Consider the following 17,130-nt stretch of genomic DNA (forward strand, 5'->3'; position numbering starts at 1 on the left):
ACCCCCTAAATCTGCCATGCCAGCTAAGCTCTCTGCCCAGGGTGGCAGCCTGGGGCCTCCATGGCCTGTGTGATATCTCCCCGAGAACAAGTGAGTCCTGCTCAAAGCCGGGAGTCGGATTTCAGGAAAGTGTTGAAATAAGGAAAGTGATGGGCCAACCAGGGCAGGGGCAGACAGCAGGAGCCTCACCCGGTCACATGGGCCCCCACGTCCTGTGTCTCTGGGGCTTCCCAGGAGCCTCCTCAACCCCAGAGCTGTCCATACCCCTGACCTGCTGAGATTTCCCCATCCCGTGGCTCTCCAGCCCAGGAGGTCACCAGGGCCTGGCACAAAGTCCTACCTGGAGTCCAGAGATGGGGCCACCAAGGTGGTGGGACTGAGGGGAACTACAGAGAGTAAGAAACTTGTGACCATGTTGGGAATATGTGGGCGACCAACACCCCAAGCTTGGGGACAGTAGCAGGCAGGACAGGAATTCAAGGGAAATAGAAGTGCCTGGCAGGGGCCGGGCGTGGTGGCTCACGCCTGTACTCCCAGCACTTTGGGAGGCCGAGGTGGACAGATCATTTGAGGTCAAGAGTTCAAGACCAGCCTGGCCAACATGGTGAAACCCCATCTCTACTAATAGTACAAAAAGTAGTCAGGCATGGTGGTGCACGCCTGTAATCTCAGCTACTCAGGAGGCTGATGCAAGAGAATTGCTGTTGAAAAATGCTGAGTGTATGATAAAATATATTGTTTGCTAAGAAGAACGATGGCAAGGAAAACCTGGCCGCCCCCCACCCACAAGTGGAAAACTGTTTGGAGCATTCTTAAGTGGCAGGACAATATATAAATATCATACACCGGTTAAAACAGTTCTCTGAGTGCGGGATAGGTCACCCTGCCCCCGTGGCTCCCTCATGGAGAATACTTTTCAGCTTGTCTGTGATCAGTGGTAAGCAGGCACCAGCTGCCTACCTAGTTTATCTTGGGTCTATGAGAAAACACAGAACACCTGTTTGTTAATAAGTATCACCTGTTCAGAGAGAATAACTACGTGGGTCAGCGTCTGCTGAAGGCCCTCCGCTCAGAAGGCTGTCGGCTCGGAAGGCTGTTGCCCTCCCTTCCCCAGCCCCCGTAGTCCCACTTTGCTGTTCTATCTGGGTGTCTCCTTCTTAATTCCTTCAGCACCGCCGGGTTGGGGGTCTCTAGGGCCAAGCTGGACTCTGTAAACTGCTTGAACCCGGGAGGCAGAGGTTTCAGGGAGCCGAAATGACACCACGGCACTCCAGCCTGGGCGACAGAGTGAGACTCAGTCTCAAAAAAAAAAAAAAAGAAGTGCCAGCAGGATCTGGGGACAGCCTGGAGCCTCCCCACCTCCTTGGCTTCTTCCTCTGTCCTCCCCCACCCCACCCCCAGCGGCCCCCACCCTATGTGCTGGCCGTGGAGAAGAAGCCACTGTCACTTCCTGAAGACGGCAGCCCCAGCTCGGGTCCCACTCATTCTGTGGCCCATCACCTTCCTGCAGCCATGGTGAGTCGGGGAGAGGCCTGTGCCTCACTGGCGGGAAAGCAAGGGACACAGCAGGTGTTCCCGGGAGGACAGGCCTCACCTGTGGAGGGGCCCGGGGCGGGGGGGTGCTTCAAAAGACATCTGGGAAACAGGAAGGGTCAGCAAAAAGGTCCCAAAGTAGGAAACCGCAGGGCACACCCCAGGACAGTGCGGGCTCCTGGGGGCCCAGGCTCAGATTGGGACTGCAAGGAGGACAGGTGGGATTGCCCAGGGGATGACTCCTGTCTCCCCAGGTCACAGCATGAGCAGCAATGAGTGAACGGCCAGCTGGGGCAAGAGCAGTGCTTTCCTGTGGGGTGACAAAGTGGGTCATGGCCCTCCCCCGGGCCAGTCACCCAAGTCGTGACCTGCTAACCCTGACTTATCTAGCCCTGTGGTCACCCGGGAGCACTTCCTTCAAGTGGGGAAGGGAGGCTTTGACAGGGGCACTTCAGGCCCCAGGTGGCACTCGCTGCGTTTCCAAGGAGCACTCCCGGCCCTTGGTCCTCTGGATGGGGAAAGGGGGGCACATGAGGGAGGTAGGAGCCACACGTTTCTGCCCTTTCCCTCCCCCAGTCTCCTCGACCGCAGGTGAAGGGGGCATTTGTCGGTCCCAGGAGGCCTGGCCTACTTGTGAATCTGCCTGCGCCTGTGAACTGTGGTTGAGGGGCCAGCTGGGAGGGTACCTGGGACAGCTGGGTGTGCAGGAGACGGCGCAGGTGCCGACAGTATCCACACCAGTCCTCTCAGAACTGTCAATTATGAGACCCCTGACCAGCAGCCCACGTGTCAGAGATGGCGTGAGAGAGACCACGTGGCCACACCTGTCTCCAGACGTCTCTGTTTCTGATGGCCAGGCTGAGTACATGGCGGTCTCTGTGCCCCCTGAGTATTAGTTCAGCAAATATTTACTGAGCATCTACTATGTGCCAGGCCCTGGGAAGATAGCAATGAATGAGCCAAGCCTCTGCCTTGCAGGGAACTGGGGGAAGCTGCAGTGTAGAGAGACAAAAAAATCAAGACACATTAAAAACGATGTAAAATGGTGTGACACATAGGGGTGGGTGTGAAGGGGAAAATCATGCAGGCTGGATGCAGGGAAGTCGGGGGATGGGGTGATCCATTTAGGATAGGGTGGTCTAGGCCGGCTGCAGTATCTCGCACCTGTAATCCCAGCACTTTGGGAGGCCAAGGCGGGTGGATCACTTGAGGTCAGAGTTCAAGACCAGCCTGGCCAACATGGTGAAAGCCCATCTCCACTAAAAATACAAAAAAATTAGCTGGGTGTCATGGCAGATGCTTGTGATCCCAGGTACTCAGGAGGCTGAGGCAGGAGAATTACTTGAACCCAGGAAGTGAAGGTTTCAGTGAGCTGAGATTATGCCACTGCACTCCAACCTGAGCAACAGAGTGAGACTCTCTCAAAAAAATAAAATAAAATAAAAAGGGTGGGTGTGGTGGCTCATATGAGGCCTGTAATCCCAGCACTTCGGGAGGCTGAGGTGGGTGGATCCCTTGAGGCCAGGGGTTCGAGACTAGTGTGGCCAACACAGTGAAACCCTGACTCTAGTAAAAATACAAAAATTAGCTAGGTGTAGTGGTGGCTTCCTGTAATCCTAGCTACTTGGGAGGCTGAGGCATGAGAATCCCTTGAACCTGGGAGGCAGAGATTGCAGTGAGCCAAGATAGCACCATTGTACTCCAGCCTGGGTGACAGAGCATGACTCCATCTCAAAAAAAAGCAAATACAAAAGCGGCAGCGGCGGCTGTGTAGGGAGGCTGGGTTGCGGCTGTGTAGGGAGGCTGGGTTGCGGCTGTGTAGGGAGGCTGGGTTGCAGGCCTTTATGAAGCTTTTAGCTTGAACTGTGGAGACATGAGGAAGCATTGCCAGGTTTTGAGCAGAGGGACACACAGACTCTGTGCTCAACAGGCTTCTTCTTTCAGCTGCTGTGGGGGAACTGAGCGGGGATGGGAGATAGGCAGTGGGTTAGGAAAGGGCTTGTTAGAATAATCCAGGCAATTGGCTGGGGGAGGGCAGACAGCGCCTTCCACTTCCTCCTGGGGTGACAGTGGTGAAGGCAGTGAGAAGTGGTTGGATTCCGGATGTTACGAAATGAGCACAGAAGGGACTGGGGGCCCAGGCGCAGTGGCTCAAGCCTGTAATCCCAGCTACTCGGGAGGCTGAGGTGGGAGGATCATTGGAGCCCAGGAGTTGGAGGCTGCAGTGAGCTATGATTGCACCACTACACTCCAGTCTGGGCGACGGAACAAGACTGGAGACATGCAGTGGCAGGAGTGAAAGAACGAGGGGGTTGGCGGGGCGCGGAGGCTCACGCCTGTAATCCAAGCACTTTGAGAGGCTGAGGCGGGCGGATCATGATGTCAGGATATTGAGACCATCCTGGCTAAGATGGTGAAACCTCGTCTCTACTAAAAAAAAGAAAAAAATCAGCCGGGTGTGGTGTCGTGCACCTGTAATCCTAGATACTGAGGAGGCTGAGGCAGGAGAATCGCTTGAACCCAGGAGGTGGAGGTTGCAGTAAGCTGAGCTCACACCACTGCACTCCGGCCTGGTGACAGAGTGAGACTCCATCTCAAAAAAAAAAAAGAGGGGATATGATGGTTGATGTCCGTTCAGAATTTAATAAAGTTAAAGCGGGGGTAAAGGATGCTGGGGTGTCTACCACCCATGGGGAAGGGCTGTGGGATTGAAGGCTGCAGGAGTGATGTCAGGAGTTCCAGTCCTGCTAGAGGAGGTTGGGTGTGGAATCAGCACTAAATATAGAAGTAGGGAGGGTATGGGTTCCAGAATCATGGGGGCTCCTCAGAAAGAAAGCCGAGGGCTGGGCATGGTGGCTCATGCCTGTAATCCCAGAACTTTGGGAGGCTGAGGTGGGCAGATTATGAGGTCAGGAGATGAAGACCATCCTGGCTAACAAGATGAAACCCTGTCTATACTAAAAAAAAAAAAAAAAAAGCCAGACATGGTGATGCATGCCTATAATCCCAGCTACTCATGAGGCTGAGGCAGGAGAATCGTTTGAACCTGAGAGGCAGAGGTTGCAGTGAGCCGAGATCATGCCACTGCACTCTGGCCTGGATGACAGAGTGAGACTCTGTCTTTAAAAAAAAAAAAAAAAAAAAAAAATGAGAGCCAAGGGCTGATGGGGCCTGGGTACAGGGGTACAGGGTGGGCTGTGCCTGAGGGTCCCCAGATCCATCCTTCCATGCCCCTTCCGTGTGTTTGAGCCCCGGCTTGACTGGCTCTGCATCCCCCAGGAGACCCATCAGGACTTCCGGAGCATCCAAGCAAAGTTCCGGGCGTCTCAGCCGGAGCCCAGCAGCCTGCCCAAGAAAAGCCCAAAGCCTGAATTCAGTAAACTCAAGAAGTTACCCCAGCCTGAGCTAAGCGAGCACCCCAAGAAGCCCCCGCAGCCTGAATTCAGTGCAGTGTCCTTGAAGCCCCCGCAGCCTGAGTTCCCTGACCTCCCCAAGAAGCCCCTGCAGCCTGAGGTCCCTGATCTCCCCAAGAAGCCCCTGCAGCCTGAGGTCCCTGACTTCCCCAAGAAGCCCCTGCAGCCTGAGTTCCCTGACCTCCCCAAGAAGCCCCCGCAGCCTGAGGTCCCTGACCTCCCCAAGAAGTCCCCGCAGCCTGAGTTCCCTGACCTCCCCAAGAAGCCCCCGCAGCCTGAGGTCCCTGACCTCCCCAAGAAGCCCCCGCAGCCTGAGGTCCCTGATCTCCCCAAGAAGCCCCCGCAGCCTGAGTTCCCTGACCTCCCCAAGAAGCCCCCGCAGCCTGAGGTCCCTGATCTCCCCAATAAGCCCCTGCAGCCTGAGGTCCCTGATTTCCCCAAGAAGCCCCTGCAGCCTGAGTTCCTTGACCTCCCCAAGAAGCCCCTGCAGCCTGAGGTCCCTGACCTCCCCAAGAAGCCCCTGCAGCCTGAGGTCCCTGATCTCCCCAAGAAGCCATCCAAACTTGAGTTGACTGAACTCTCCAGGAAGTTCCCACAGCTGGAGGCCACTCCGTTTGCAAGGAAGCCCCTGCAGCCTGAGGCCGGTGAGGCCCCTTTGAAGGCCTCGATGCTGGAGCATAGTACGCCCGCCCAGAAGCCCCTGCAGCCTGAGGTCGGTGAGGCCCCTTTGAAGGCTCAGATGCTGGAGCCCAGTGCGCCTGCCCAGAAGCCCCTGCAGCCTGAGCTCAGCCACCCTTCCAGACCCCCCTCCGATTCCAAATCCAGCACATTCCCCAGGAAGTACTGGCAGCCTGAGGCCTGCGAGGCTACCCCGAAGCCCTCGCAGCCTGCGTTTAGTACCATTCCCAAGAAGCCTCTGCAGCCTGAGTTCAGTGTGCAGCCCAGAAAGCCCCCACAGCCTCAGGTTGGCGGCCTCCCTAGGAAGTCCCTGCCACAGGCTGAGTTCACTGAGGTCCCTCAGACAGCCCCCTGCAAGCATGAGTCTAGTGACTCCCTCCCCCACTCCCCAAAACCCAACTTCAGCACCCTTCCCAAGAAGCCCCCACAACCTGACTTCAGTGTGTACCCCAGAAAGCCCCCTCAGCCTCAGGTCGGGGGCTTCCCTAAGAAGTCCCTGCCTGAGTTCAGTGAGGCCGCTCAGACGCCCCTCTGGAAGCCTGAGTCCAGTGAGCCAAAGCCCGACTTCAGCGTCTTTCCCAGAAAGTCATCCCAGCCTCAGCTGAGTGACTTCTCCAAGAAGCCCCCGCAGCCTAAGCTTGGGGACCTCCCCAGGACATCCTCAGAGCCCGAAGTCAGCGTGTTTCCCAAGAGGCTGTGGCAGCCCGAATTCAAAGTGCTCTCCAAGAAGCCCCCACAGCCTGAGCCGGGTGGCCTCCCCAGGACATCCTCAGAGCCCGAGTTCAACTCACTCCCCAGGAAGTTACTGCGCCCTGAGTGCCAGGGGCCACCCCGCAAGTTCTCACAGCCTGAGCCCAGTGCTCTGCTCAAGAGACAGCCACAGCCTGAGTTCTTCAGTGATCGCCCTCGAAAGCCTCTACTCCCCAGCTCTGCTTCTGAGAGCTCACTGCCGGTGGCCGTGGCGGGCTCCAGCTCCCGGTACCCGCTCAGCCCTGGGTTTGGAGTGGCTGGGACACCCCACTGGAGGCCAGGAGGCCTTGTTCACAGTGGAAGGGCCAGGCCAGGCCTCAGACCCAGCCATCCACCCCGGCGGAGGTCTCTGCCCCCTGCCAGCAGCCTGGGACCCCCTCCTGCCAAGCCCCCACTGCCCCCAGGCCCCATGGATATACAGAGCTTTCGGAGACTCTCTGCAGCCTCCACAGGTGGGTGAGGGGGGGGCGGCACAGGCAGGAGTGGGGCTGAGGTCCCAGGCAGTGCCGGCCTCCCTGCTGCACTCTCTACCCCACAGATCTACGGAGGAGCCGCTCGGCTGCTGGGCTCCATTTCCAGGCCCGAGAGCCTGAAGACACCCCGCAGTGAGTGTGTGGAGGAAACGGGGAGGGGTGCGGATCATGGGGTTCAGAGGGCTCATCTCAGCTGGGCGCAGTGGCTCACAACTGTAATCCCAGCACTTGGGGAGGCTAAGGCAGGCGGATCACCTGAGAGATCAGGAGTTTGATGACAGCCTGGTCAATGTGGTGAAACCTCGTGTCTACTGAAAATACGAAAATGAGCCAGGCATGGTGGTGCAGGTCTGTAATCCCAGCTACTCGGGAGGCTGAGGCAGGAGAATCGCTTGAACCCGGGAGGTGACAGTTGCAGTGAGCCAAGATCACACCACTGCACTCCAGCCTGGGCGACGGAGCGAGACTCCATCTCAAAAAAAAAAAAACCCTCATCTCGGGTATCCCTGCAGGGACTCAGATGACATCTATGAGCTGTATGACGACGTGGAGCCCAGAGATGACTCCAGCCCCAGCCCCAAGCACAGAGGTTTGTCGATGGCCTGTCCAGGTACGTGCAAAACATTTAGAGCAAAGGCATTCTCTGCCATGCTCCTGGTGTAAGAGTAATGTTTTAGGACCTACTGGCTCCTGCTGGAACTACATCAGGGCCACCCCTTGGTCCCAGAGGCCAAAGGCCAGTGAGAAGGCTGTTGTAGGCAGAGATGTGGCCCAGGCTGGCAGCAGGAGGTGTGGGAGCAGTGGGCAAATCCGGTAATCAAAAGCAAGCAGCAGGCATGACGCGGTGGCTCGTGCCTGTCATCAAGAGTGAGAACCCATCTCTACAAAAAAATTTAAAAATCAGCCAAGTGTGGTGACAAGCACCTGTAGTCCCAGTTATTTGGGCAGCTGAGGCAAGAGGATTGCTTGAGTCCAGGAGGTCAAGGCTGCAGTGAGCTGTGACTGCACCACTATACTCCAGCCTGAGCAGCAGACACCCTGTCTCAAAAAAAAAAAAAAGGACTTGGTAGTATATAAAGCAGGGACGTTTCAAGCCTAGCATCCAGGGGCATGACAGAGTCACTCCTGGGTTGACGACAAGATGCTAGCTTCCATTATTCCATCCATCCATTCATCCATCTATCCATTCATTGATCTATCCGTTTATCCATCTATCCATTCATCCAACAATCCACCCACATTCATCTATCCATTCATCCATCCATTCATTTATTTAGGTATTTTATTCATTTATATGAGACAGAGTCTCATTCTGTCTCCCAGACTGGAGTGCAGTGGCACAATCTTGGCTCACTGCAACCTCCACCTCCTGTGTTCAAGCAATTCTCCCACCTCAGCCTCCAGAATATCTGGGATTATCGGCAAGCACTGCCATGCCCAGCTAACTTTTGTGTTTTTAGTAGAGATGGGGTTTCACTATATTGGCCAGGCTGGTCTCAAACTTCTGACCTCAAGATCCACCTGCCTCTGCCTCCCAAAGTGCTTAAGAGGCACCCACAGCCTGAGTTCTTTGGTGATCTTCCTCAAAAGCCTCTAGTCCCCAGCTCAGCTTCTGAGAGCTGGCCAACATTCAAATGAGGTTCCCGGCCTCATTCATTTAGACCCGTTGTGTTCGAGGTAGCCGGGGGTGGGGTGGGGGGGGGGATGTCTAGGCAAAACTCGAACCTGAAACGCAGGATGGAGGCGTGGCCTGGAGGCAGGTGTGGCAGTGGCAGGGGAGGGAGACTGCCCAGGGCTAATGTTTGTATTTTTAGTAGAGGCCTGCCTCTCCTGTCCAGCTCCAGGGTTAACGCTTTCATGAAAACACAAGCAGCTTCCAGGCAAGCACCTTGCCTGCATGTTCCTAAATCTGTACCCTCCACTCCCAATCCCCCACAAGGCAGCAAGGCAATGGCATCCCCATTTTTTCTTTTTGAGACTGAGTTTCACTCTTGTTGCCTAGACTGGAGTGCAATGGCACAATCTCAGCTCACTGGAACCTCTGCCTCCCAGGTTCAAGCGATTCTCCAGCCTCAGCCTCCAGAAGCTGAGATTACAGGCGAGTGCCACCATGCCTGGCTAATTTTGTGTTTTTAATAGAGATGAGTTTTTGCCATGTTGGCCTGAATGCTCTTGAACTCCCGACCTCGGATGATCCACCCAGCTAGGCCTCCCAAAGTGCTGGGATTACAGGTGTGAGCCACCACACCCAGCGGCATCCCTGGTTTATAGATGCACAAGGTTCGCCAGGCGCGATGGCTCACGCCTGTAATCCCAGCACTTTGGGAGGCCGAGGCAGGTGTACCACCTGAGGTCAGGAGTTCAAGACCATCCTGGCCAACATGGCAAAAACCTGTCTCTACTAAAAGTAAAAATAAAAAATAAAAATAAATTAGCCAGGTGTGATGGCATGCATCTGTAATCTCAGCTACTCAGGAGGGCTGAGGCGGGAGAATTGCTTGAACCTGGGAGGTGGAAGTTGCAGGGAGCCGAGATCACACCACTGCACTCCAGCCTGGGCAACAGAGCAAGACTCTGTGCCCGTCTCAATTAAAAAAAAAAAAAAATAGATACGCAAGGTTGAGGCTCTGGGAAGGGGCTTGCCCCAGCTTACACAGCCGGTCCATGAGCTCAATCTGTGGCAGGGCTTTCAGCAGGAGCCTGAGCCCAAGCCTCTAAGGTGCTCCTGTTCTCCTTGCCAGCCTCAGAGGGCCTGGGATAGAACCTGCCTTGGGCCCTTTCTGCTTCTCCTGGGCTTTCTCCTGGAGCTGCTTGCAACACCTCCCTGTGAGCACACAGCTTCCTGGCAGGGCCCCTCCTGTTTCCGCTCCAGGGGAGGCTCTGTGGCTTAGGCCTGGGGGCCACCATTGGGGATATGGATGGCCAGGACTGGGGCTGCTGAGAGCCTGGGGTAGTGACAGCCTACCTCCGGCCACTCCCAGCAACACTGCTGGAATGCCCCACCCCTTCTGAGGCTAGGAGCAGCTCCCACCCCTGGCCCACTGTTTCTGACACCAAACGACATTCTCCCTTTTCCTTGCCAGTCATTCGAGATTCTGATATTAAAAAAAAAAAGGGGGGCCAGGCGTCGTGGCTCACGCCTGTAATCTCAGCACTTTGGGAGGCCGAGGAGGGTGGATCACTTGACGTTGGGAGTTCAAGACCAGCCTGGCCAACGTGGTGAAACCCCGTCTCTACTAAAAATACAAAAATTAGCCGGGCACGGTGACACATGCCTGTAATTCGAGCACTTTGGGAGGCTGAGGCGGGTGGATCATGAGGTCAAGAGTTTGAGACCAGCCTGACCAACATGTTGAAAACCCATCTCTACTAAAAATAGGAAAATTGGCCTACTGTGGTGGTGCATGCCTGTAATCTCAGCCACTTAGGAGGCTGAGGCAGGAGAATCACTTGAACACTGGAGGTGGAGGTTGCAGTGAGTCAAGATCGCTCCATTGCACTGCATCCTGGGTGATAGAGTGAGACTCCATCTCAAAAAAAAGAAAAAAAAAAAAAACAGCCGGGTGTGGTGTTGCATGCCTGTAGTCCCAGCTGCTGGGGAGGCTGAGATGGGAGGCTTGCTTGAACCTTGGTAATGGAGGCTGCAGTGAGCTGAGATTGCACCTCTGTACTCCAACCTGGGCAATAGAACGAGACCTTGTCTCAAGAAAAAAGGAAAAAGAAAAAGGTTCCACTGCAACGTCCCACTTCCCAGGATCTCCCGCTTCTCAGGGGTGGCATGGGCTTCTCACTGCGGGTACAGCGTCTCAATGGGGCTTAGGTCTTCTGGGGCCAGATCTCTGGGCTCCGCTCTCCCACTGTCTGCCTTACCTGGAGCAGTGGCAGTTCCACTCCAGAAGTTCCTGGAAGGCTCCCCTGCAGGTGGGGAGGGCCCAGCCTTTCCCAGGATCTGAGCAGGCCATGTAGGGAAGGCAGGCAGAGGCCTCCTCAGGGTCAGCTGCAGATGAACCGGGGCTGCCTGGATGGCAGTGCCAAGAAGTGCTCTGATGTGCTGGGTTTGCAGGGCCCTGGAGTGCTGAGGTCAGGTTTGCTCCTGGAGAGACTGCTCATGACTGGGGAAGCCTCTGAGAGGCAGGAGCAGCCGGAGGGGCTGCGTGTTCCGGGTGAGACTGGATGGCCAGGCCTGGTATCTGGCGGGCAAAATCCAGGGGCTGGTCCCTGGGGCTGCTTGGAGGGACATTTTGAGCCATTCAGAAAGGACCCACTGAGACACTGGGTTCTGGATCTTTCACTCACAGGGTGTCCGGGGCTCCCGCCTGAAGCTAATCTCTTGGCCAGCAGGGCTCTGATTTGAGGGCCTGGTCATTTGCCAGGGAGTAGCACAGGGAGGCTGGCACCATGGGAGGCCCCTCAGTTCAGTGTCTCATCATCAGTCACCAGTCCAGGACACCCACCCCAGCAGCATCTTTTTTTTTATTAATTTTTTTGAGACAGTCTGGCTCTGTCGCCCAGGCTGGAGTGCAGTGGCGTGATCTCAGCTCACCATAACCTTTGCCTCTCAGATTCAAGCGAGCCTCCTGCCTCAGTCTCCCGAGTAGCTGGGATTACAGGTACCCATCACCTTACCTGATTTTGTTTTGTTTTTGTTGACAGTCTCGCTCTGTGGCCAGGCTGGAGTGCAGTGGCATGATCTTGGCTCACTACAACCTCTGCCTCCTGGGTTCAAGTGATTTTTCTGCCTCAGCCTCCCGAGTGGCCGGGATGCATGTCACCACGACTGGCTAATAATTTTTTTTTTTTTTTTGGAGACAGAGTCTGGCTCTGTCACCAGGCTGTGGTGCAGTGGCGTGATTTTGGTTCACTGCAACCTCCACCTTGCAGGTTGAAGCAATTATCCTGTGTCAGCCTTCCAAATAGCTGGGATTACAGGCATGCACCACTACGCCCGGCTAATTTTTGTATTTTTAGTAGAGAAGGGGTTTCTCCATGTTGGCTAGGCCGGTCGCGAACTCCTGTCCTCAGGTGATCTGCCCTCCTTGGCTTCCCAAAGTGCTGGGATTACAGGCGTGAGTTACCATGCTCAGCCTTTTTTTTTTTTTTTTTTTTTTTGAGATGGAGTTTTGTTCTTGTTGCCCAGGCTGGAGTGCAGTAGCACGATCTTGGCTCACCATAACCTCTGCCTCCCAGGTTCAAGCGAGTCTCCTCCCTCAGCTTCCCAAGTAGCTGTAGTTACAGGCATGCACCACCACACCTGGCTAATTTTTAATATTTTTAGTAGAGATGGGGTTTCTCCATGTTGGCCAGGCTTGTCTCAAACTCCTGACCTCATGATCCACCTACCTCGGCCTCCTAAAGTGCTGGGATTACAGGCATGAGCCACTGCACCCAGTGGGTTCTAGGGTTCTACTGTAATGAGATTTCGGTGAAAGCATAAGGCAGGAGAGAGGACAAGGAGAGGCTGGCCCATGGGTACAAAGTTAAACTTAGGAGGAAGAAATTGGGTATTCTGTTACACAGTTGGGCACTGATAGCTGACAGTAAAATATTGTGGCCAGGCACGGTGGCTCACGCATGTAATCCCAGCACTTTGGGAGGCCAAGGCAGGTGGATCACTTCAGATCAGGAGTTCAAAAGCAGCCTGGCCAACCTGGTCAAACCCCGTCTCTACTAAAAATACAAAAATTAGCTGGTGTGGTGGCATGCACCTGTAATCCCAACTACTCAGGAGGCTGAGGCAGGAGAATCGCTTAAACCCAGGAGGCAGAGGTTGCAACGAGCCGAGATCATGCCACTGCACTCCTGCCTGGGCAACAGGAGACTCTGTCACAAAATAACAAAAAAACCAAAAACCAACAAAAAACAGCTACCAGGGTGAAGGCTGAGCTGGCAGACCCTGCCTTGACTTGGAGTCCTGACTATCCCCAGATGAAGTGCCCTCGGTTCAGCAAGCTGCCAGGAGGACACCACAAGACCCAGCGCTCAGGTGCCATGGGCAGAGGGGGGGATGGGGGCAAGCTCCAAGAACCCCGAGAGGAGCACACCTTGCTCACAAGCACCCCAATTCCTTGGTGGGGGTTATCAGAAAGGAGAAGGATCCCCAGCCACAGCAGTTGCCACCCATGGACCCAAAGTTGCTGAAGCAGATGAGGAAGGCGGAGAAGGCTGAGAGGGAGTTCCGTAAAAAGTTCAAGGTGAGCCTCGGAGCTAAGCAGAAGTCCTGGCAGGGCTGGGACCAGGGCCCCACAAATCCCACACTCAGAAGACAGGCCTAAGGGCAGCAGCACCAGCAGAGGCTCTAATATCTTGCACCCCAGTTTGAAGGAGAGATTGTGGTTCACACGAAGATGATGATCGACCCCAATGCCAAGACACGTCGCGGGGGGGGCAAGCACCTTGGGATCCGGCGCGGAGAGATCCTGGAGGTGATCGAGTTCACGAGCAAGGACGAGATGCTCTGCCGGGATCCCAAGGGCAAGTGTGAGTGTACCTGGCCCCGCAGCCCCAGGAGGCCGCCCCGCCACCCTGGGCCTGAGAACCCACCCTTCCCGCTCTCTCCACAGATGGCTATGTGCCCAGAACAGCGCTCCTACCCCTGTGAGTACTGGCCCTGACTGTGTGTATGTCGGGGGTGCAGGGTGCGGGAAGTAAGGCATGGTGCCCCTTGCTGACTTAACTGTGCTCTGCCAGGGAGACGGAGGTGTACGATGATGTCGACTTCTTGGGTATGTAGACACTCTGGGTGGGCTGGAGGGACCTTGGTGATTCCTCTGGGGGCTGCTCACTATTGGGTTTCTGGGTAGAGGGGTCAATGGAAGTCACGCTTCCTCGGCAGACCCCCTGGAAAACCTACCACTCCCACTGGGACGGTAAGGCCTGTAGGCGTGAAGCCAGGACAGCCGGACAGCCGTGTCATTCACCCAGGAGCTCTGGATCCTGGTGCAGAAGAGTCAGAGCTGCCTGTGCTGTGCCCGGCCCCATAAAGCCCCGGTTTAAAGCAGTCCTTGCTTCCTGTCTTTTATTTCCTTCCCGATTGGCCACAGTGGAGTACAGGCACAGGAACCCCAGACCAAACACAAAAGAGGGTGGGTCTGCGGTCACCCCCCATCCCCCATGGTCACCCCTCAGGGATAAAGGCAAGGAAGGAGCAAGGGGTGGCAAGAAGCTGGCAAGCAAGGGTGGCTCCCGGTGATTGGAACCCCGCGTGCTGCCAGCCAGGGTCGGGAGGGTGTCAGTCAAGACGTGCCCTTCCACAGCAGCAGCAGCCAGGCCGCCTCGCCTGCTGCACACATGTGCTTGGCCTGAGTGGATCCTGAGGGCACTTCATGAGGGTCTGGGGTGGGGCCTATGCCCAATTCTGGCAGAGCCCAGGTATCGGATTTGGCCTGAGCCTCTGGCAGGATTGAACATGCATGGAAGCTGGCACACGGTTCAGTTTCAGCAGGAAAAACACTGAAATGGAGCCTGACTCAAGCAGAGTCTGTCCCACAGGGAGTTAACCTCACAAAAGGGAGACTGGATGGCTTGGGAGGCTTTTTTGATGGAATCTCACTCTGCCACTCGGGCTGGAATGCAACGGTGCGATCTTGGCTCACTGCAACCTCTGCCTCTCGGGTACAAGCGATGCTCCTGCCTCAGCCTCGAGTAGCTGGGATTACAGGTACACCCCCCACCGCGCGTACACACACACACACACACACACACACACACACACACACACACGGCTAATATTTGCATTTTTAGTAGAGATAGATAGATAGATGATAGGGTTTCACCATGTTGGCCCGGCTAATCTCAAAACTCCTGACCTCAGGTGATCCGCCCACCTCAGCCTCCCAGTGCTGGGATGACAGGCGTGAGCTACCACGCCCAGCCTTGTGAAGCTCTGAACAGCAAATGCCCCATTATCAGCCCAGGGATAACAGCCCACAGGAAGGCAGTTTCCAGGGAAGAAGAGTCTCCCTTTCTGAGGGCAGGCACTCACCTCTGGGCCCTCAGACAAGCAAGAGTGGGGATGAGGTTCCTGGAGATCCCTGCTCCTCAGCCTGGAAGCCCGAGTGGCTCTGGCTCCCCACACTTCAGGTGGTTGCCCACACACCACACACAAGCAGGCTGCTTTCAGGAACCAGTATTTATTATCAAAGTCATATTCGATGTCAACAAGATGCCACAACTACAAAAAAAATTGCGCACATTGCAATCTCAATGCAAACAGTCAAATGGAACCCCAGTCATTAAAAAAGTAATTCAAATTACCCCAAAAAGCAACTGAATTTTTTAAACATCTTTATACATCCAGCCAACAAATTAAAATGGTTAACAAGAAAAAATACAAATTCAGAGGTCTGGTATCGATGTTTAAAAAAGGCAACTGCTTAAGCATTTCTATCGATTCGAACGTCAATCTCTCGGCCACTGAGCTTCATGCCATTCATCATCCGGCAGGCTCTCTCAGCCACCTCTGGTGACTCGAACTTAACCACACCGCACCCCTTGGACTTCCCGTTCTCCATCTTGATGTCGGCATATAGCACGTGGCCTGCACAGGGAGGGAAGAAGAGACCACACGTCAGGCAAACCCAGAGCTCAGCCTGTCTAGACTCCACTCAGTCCCCATCACCTGATGGATTCTGGTAGACAGAGTCAAAAAAGAGAGGCCCCAGGAACCAGTGACTGTGGCCCCAGGCCCACACTGCCATTCTTCTGCTAACAGAGCCTGCCCTAGGAAAAGCCTGCCCTAGGAAAAGCCTGCCTCAAAATTCAAAAAAGAAGGCACCGTGTAAAGTCAGCTTTAGAGGCAGAAGGCTGGCTATATATATTTTTTAGAGGCTTCATTTTTCATACGCCACTGCCTCTGGTTACAAAGCCATCCATAATCCAATGGACACGTTTGTACTGTCCAAGTGTAAGCCAGCACATTACATATATTCATTTGAACGCCTATTCAACATCTAGAGATGTGTCAACACTGGAAACAGGCCAGGCCTACAGGGTCAGAGCACTAAAGGCTAAAGGTGCTAGGGCCACAAAGCCAGAGGCAGGAAGGCACTCAGCCTAGGAGGGGTCCTCTGGGGCAAGTTCTGAGAGCTTACACAAGTTCACCAGAAAGACGACTTGCCAATAGGGGCTTGCACACAGCACTGCAGGGTGCTTGTAGCACTTGCTGCTCAGGTTCTGGGATGGGAGGGAGATAGAGGACAGGGGGGACCAGTCTTCAAGGGGCTTGAGAGAGTGGACTTTTTCTTGAAGGCTAAGGGTCCCTCCAGGCATTGCAAAAGTTGGGGGCTGTGATCCCACTGGCCTTTTCAGAATATCTAGCTACAATGTGGAAATTCAGGAGTGGGGAAAGAAGCAGGTCATGACTCAATGACTTGCCCCAAAAACCATGGAGAAGCAGCAATGGTGGCGAAATCGGAGCAGCTGCTGAAACGGGAAGTGGGAGGACAGTGCGGAAGCAACGCTCAGCCCTGTTTAGGCCCCTCTGGCTAAAGAGAATGGAGGTGGTGCATGAGGGTGAGGGCTTACCCTGGAGGGCAGGGAAGGAAGACAACTTGCTTTCAAGCCACAGAGGGAGCCTTCCAGAAGGGTTGTCTGACATGCCAGGAAACCATGAGACCTTAGCGTCACCCTCACATGAACAGCTGTGCACCCAGAGCCCACAGCGCCTCCCCATGGCACCTGCTAGGCCGGGCATTCTCTCAGAGGCCCTCAATCAGCTGTGCTGAGGGGAAACCGACCTCGTCTGGGATGTATTTGCCACCTAGAAGCCAGGTGAGCTCATAAAGAAGACTTTGCCTGATTTATCTGTGAAATGCAGACACTACTACCTTGTTTCAAAAGCCTCAACAAAGGAGGAAAAACGTAATTAAGGATGAAATGATAACAGGTGAAAAACATATGACACATCACAGGACACTCAACAACCTAACCTGAGCATTGGCGTGGGCAGAACAATGGCAAGGCCATGAGTCCTGAGCTGATGGAGAGGGCTGGGAGGGAGGCTTTGCTGCTGACTCGGCTGCATCACCGACAAGTGTGAGGCAAGGACCTAGAAAGCCGTTCCCAACACTTACCGCACTCGTTGAATTTGTCCTTTAGCATCTTCCATGTGAAATCGAATGGGAGCTGAGGGGGGAGAAGAAAAGGGAGACTGATGTGTGATTAAAGCAAATCCTAAGGCATGCCTCGCAGCTGGCTCTGAGGGCCAAGCTAAATTTCTTACTACACCAAGAAGTGCTGCCCTTCAGACTGACGGGATCAGCAGGGACTAACAGGTCCACGTGGGA

At 54.9% G+C, this 17,130-nt stretch overlaps 2 protein-coding genes across 6 annotated transcripts in view; one reads left to right on the forward strand and one right to left on the reverse strand.

Moving 5' to 3' along the window:
* The first annotated feature begins 1,435 nt into the window (after positions 1 to 1,435).
* PRAM1 (PML-RARA regulated adaptor molecule 1) lies at positions 1,436 to 15,348 on the forward strand. Its single transcript, XM_064381941.1, has 10 exons — positions 1,436 to 1,515; positions 4,813 to 6,826; positions 6,913 to 6,979; positions 7,360 to 7,457; positions 12,773 to 12,830; positions 12,930 to 13,038; positions 13,162 to 13,324; positions 13,408 to 13,441; positions 13,535 to 13,569; positions 13,680 to 15,348. The coding sequence occupies exons 1-10, from the start codon at positions 1,513 to 1,515 to the stop codon at positions 13,715 to 13,717; spliced, it is 2,619 nt and encodes an 872-aa protein (XP_064238011.1). The 5' UTR covers positions 1,436 to 1,512; the 3' UTR covers positions 13,718 to 15,348.
* The window catches only part of HNRNPM (heterogeneous nuclear ribonucleoprotein M), a 42,301-nt gene continuing 40,128 nt past the window's right edge, over positions 14,958 to 17,130 (reverse strand). For all 5 annotated transcript variants that reach the window (XM_021676852.2, XM_021676848.2, XM_064381942.1 and 2 more), the window contains 2 exons: positions 16,918 to 16,969; positions 14,958 to 15,383 (listed from right to left, as the gene is read on the reverse strand). In XM_021676852.2, coding sequence (XP_021532527.1) covers positions 15,220 to 15,383; positions 16,918 to 16,969 — 216 coding nt within the window. In that variant the 3' untranslated portion in view covers positions 14,958 to 15,219. The remainder of the gene's footprint in view (positions 15,384 to 16,917; positions 16,970 to 17,130) is intronic.

The sequence above is a fragment of the Aotus nancymaae genome, unplaced genomic scaffold, assembly GCF_030222135.1.
Source record: "Aotus nancymaae isolate 86718 unplaced genomic scaffold, 86718_ANA_hifiasm-v0.15.2.pri h1tg000028l, whole genome shotgun sequence".
Classification (NCBI taxonomy): domain Eukaryota; kingdom Metazoa; phylum Chordata; class Mammalia; order Primates; family Aotidae; genus Aotus; species Aotus nancymaae.

What these genes read in the sequence shown, in the direction of transcription:
- PRAM1 (XM_064381941.1), top strand. An exon ending in GAGCCTGAAGACACCCCGCA is followed by an intron (nt 6,980 to 7,359) that starts GTGAGTGTGTGG and finishes GTATCCCTGCAG; the next exon opens with GGACTCAGATGACATCTATG. An exon ending in CCACAAGACCCAGCGCTCAG is followed by an intron (nt 12,831 to 12,929) that starts GTGCCATGGGCA and finishes GGGGGTTATCAG; the next exon opens with AAAGGAGAAGGATCCCCAGC.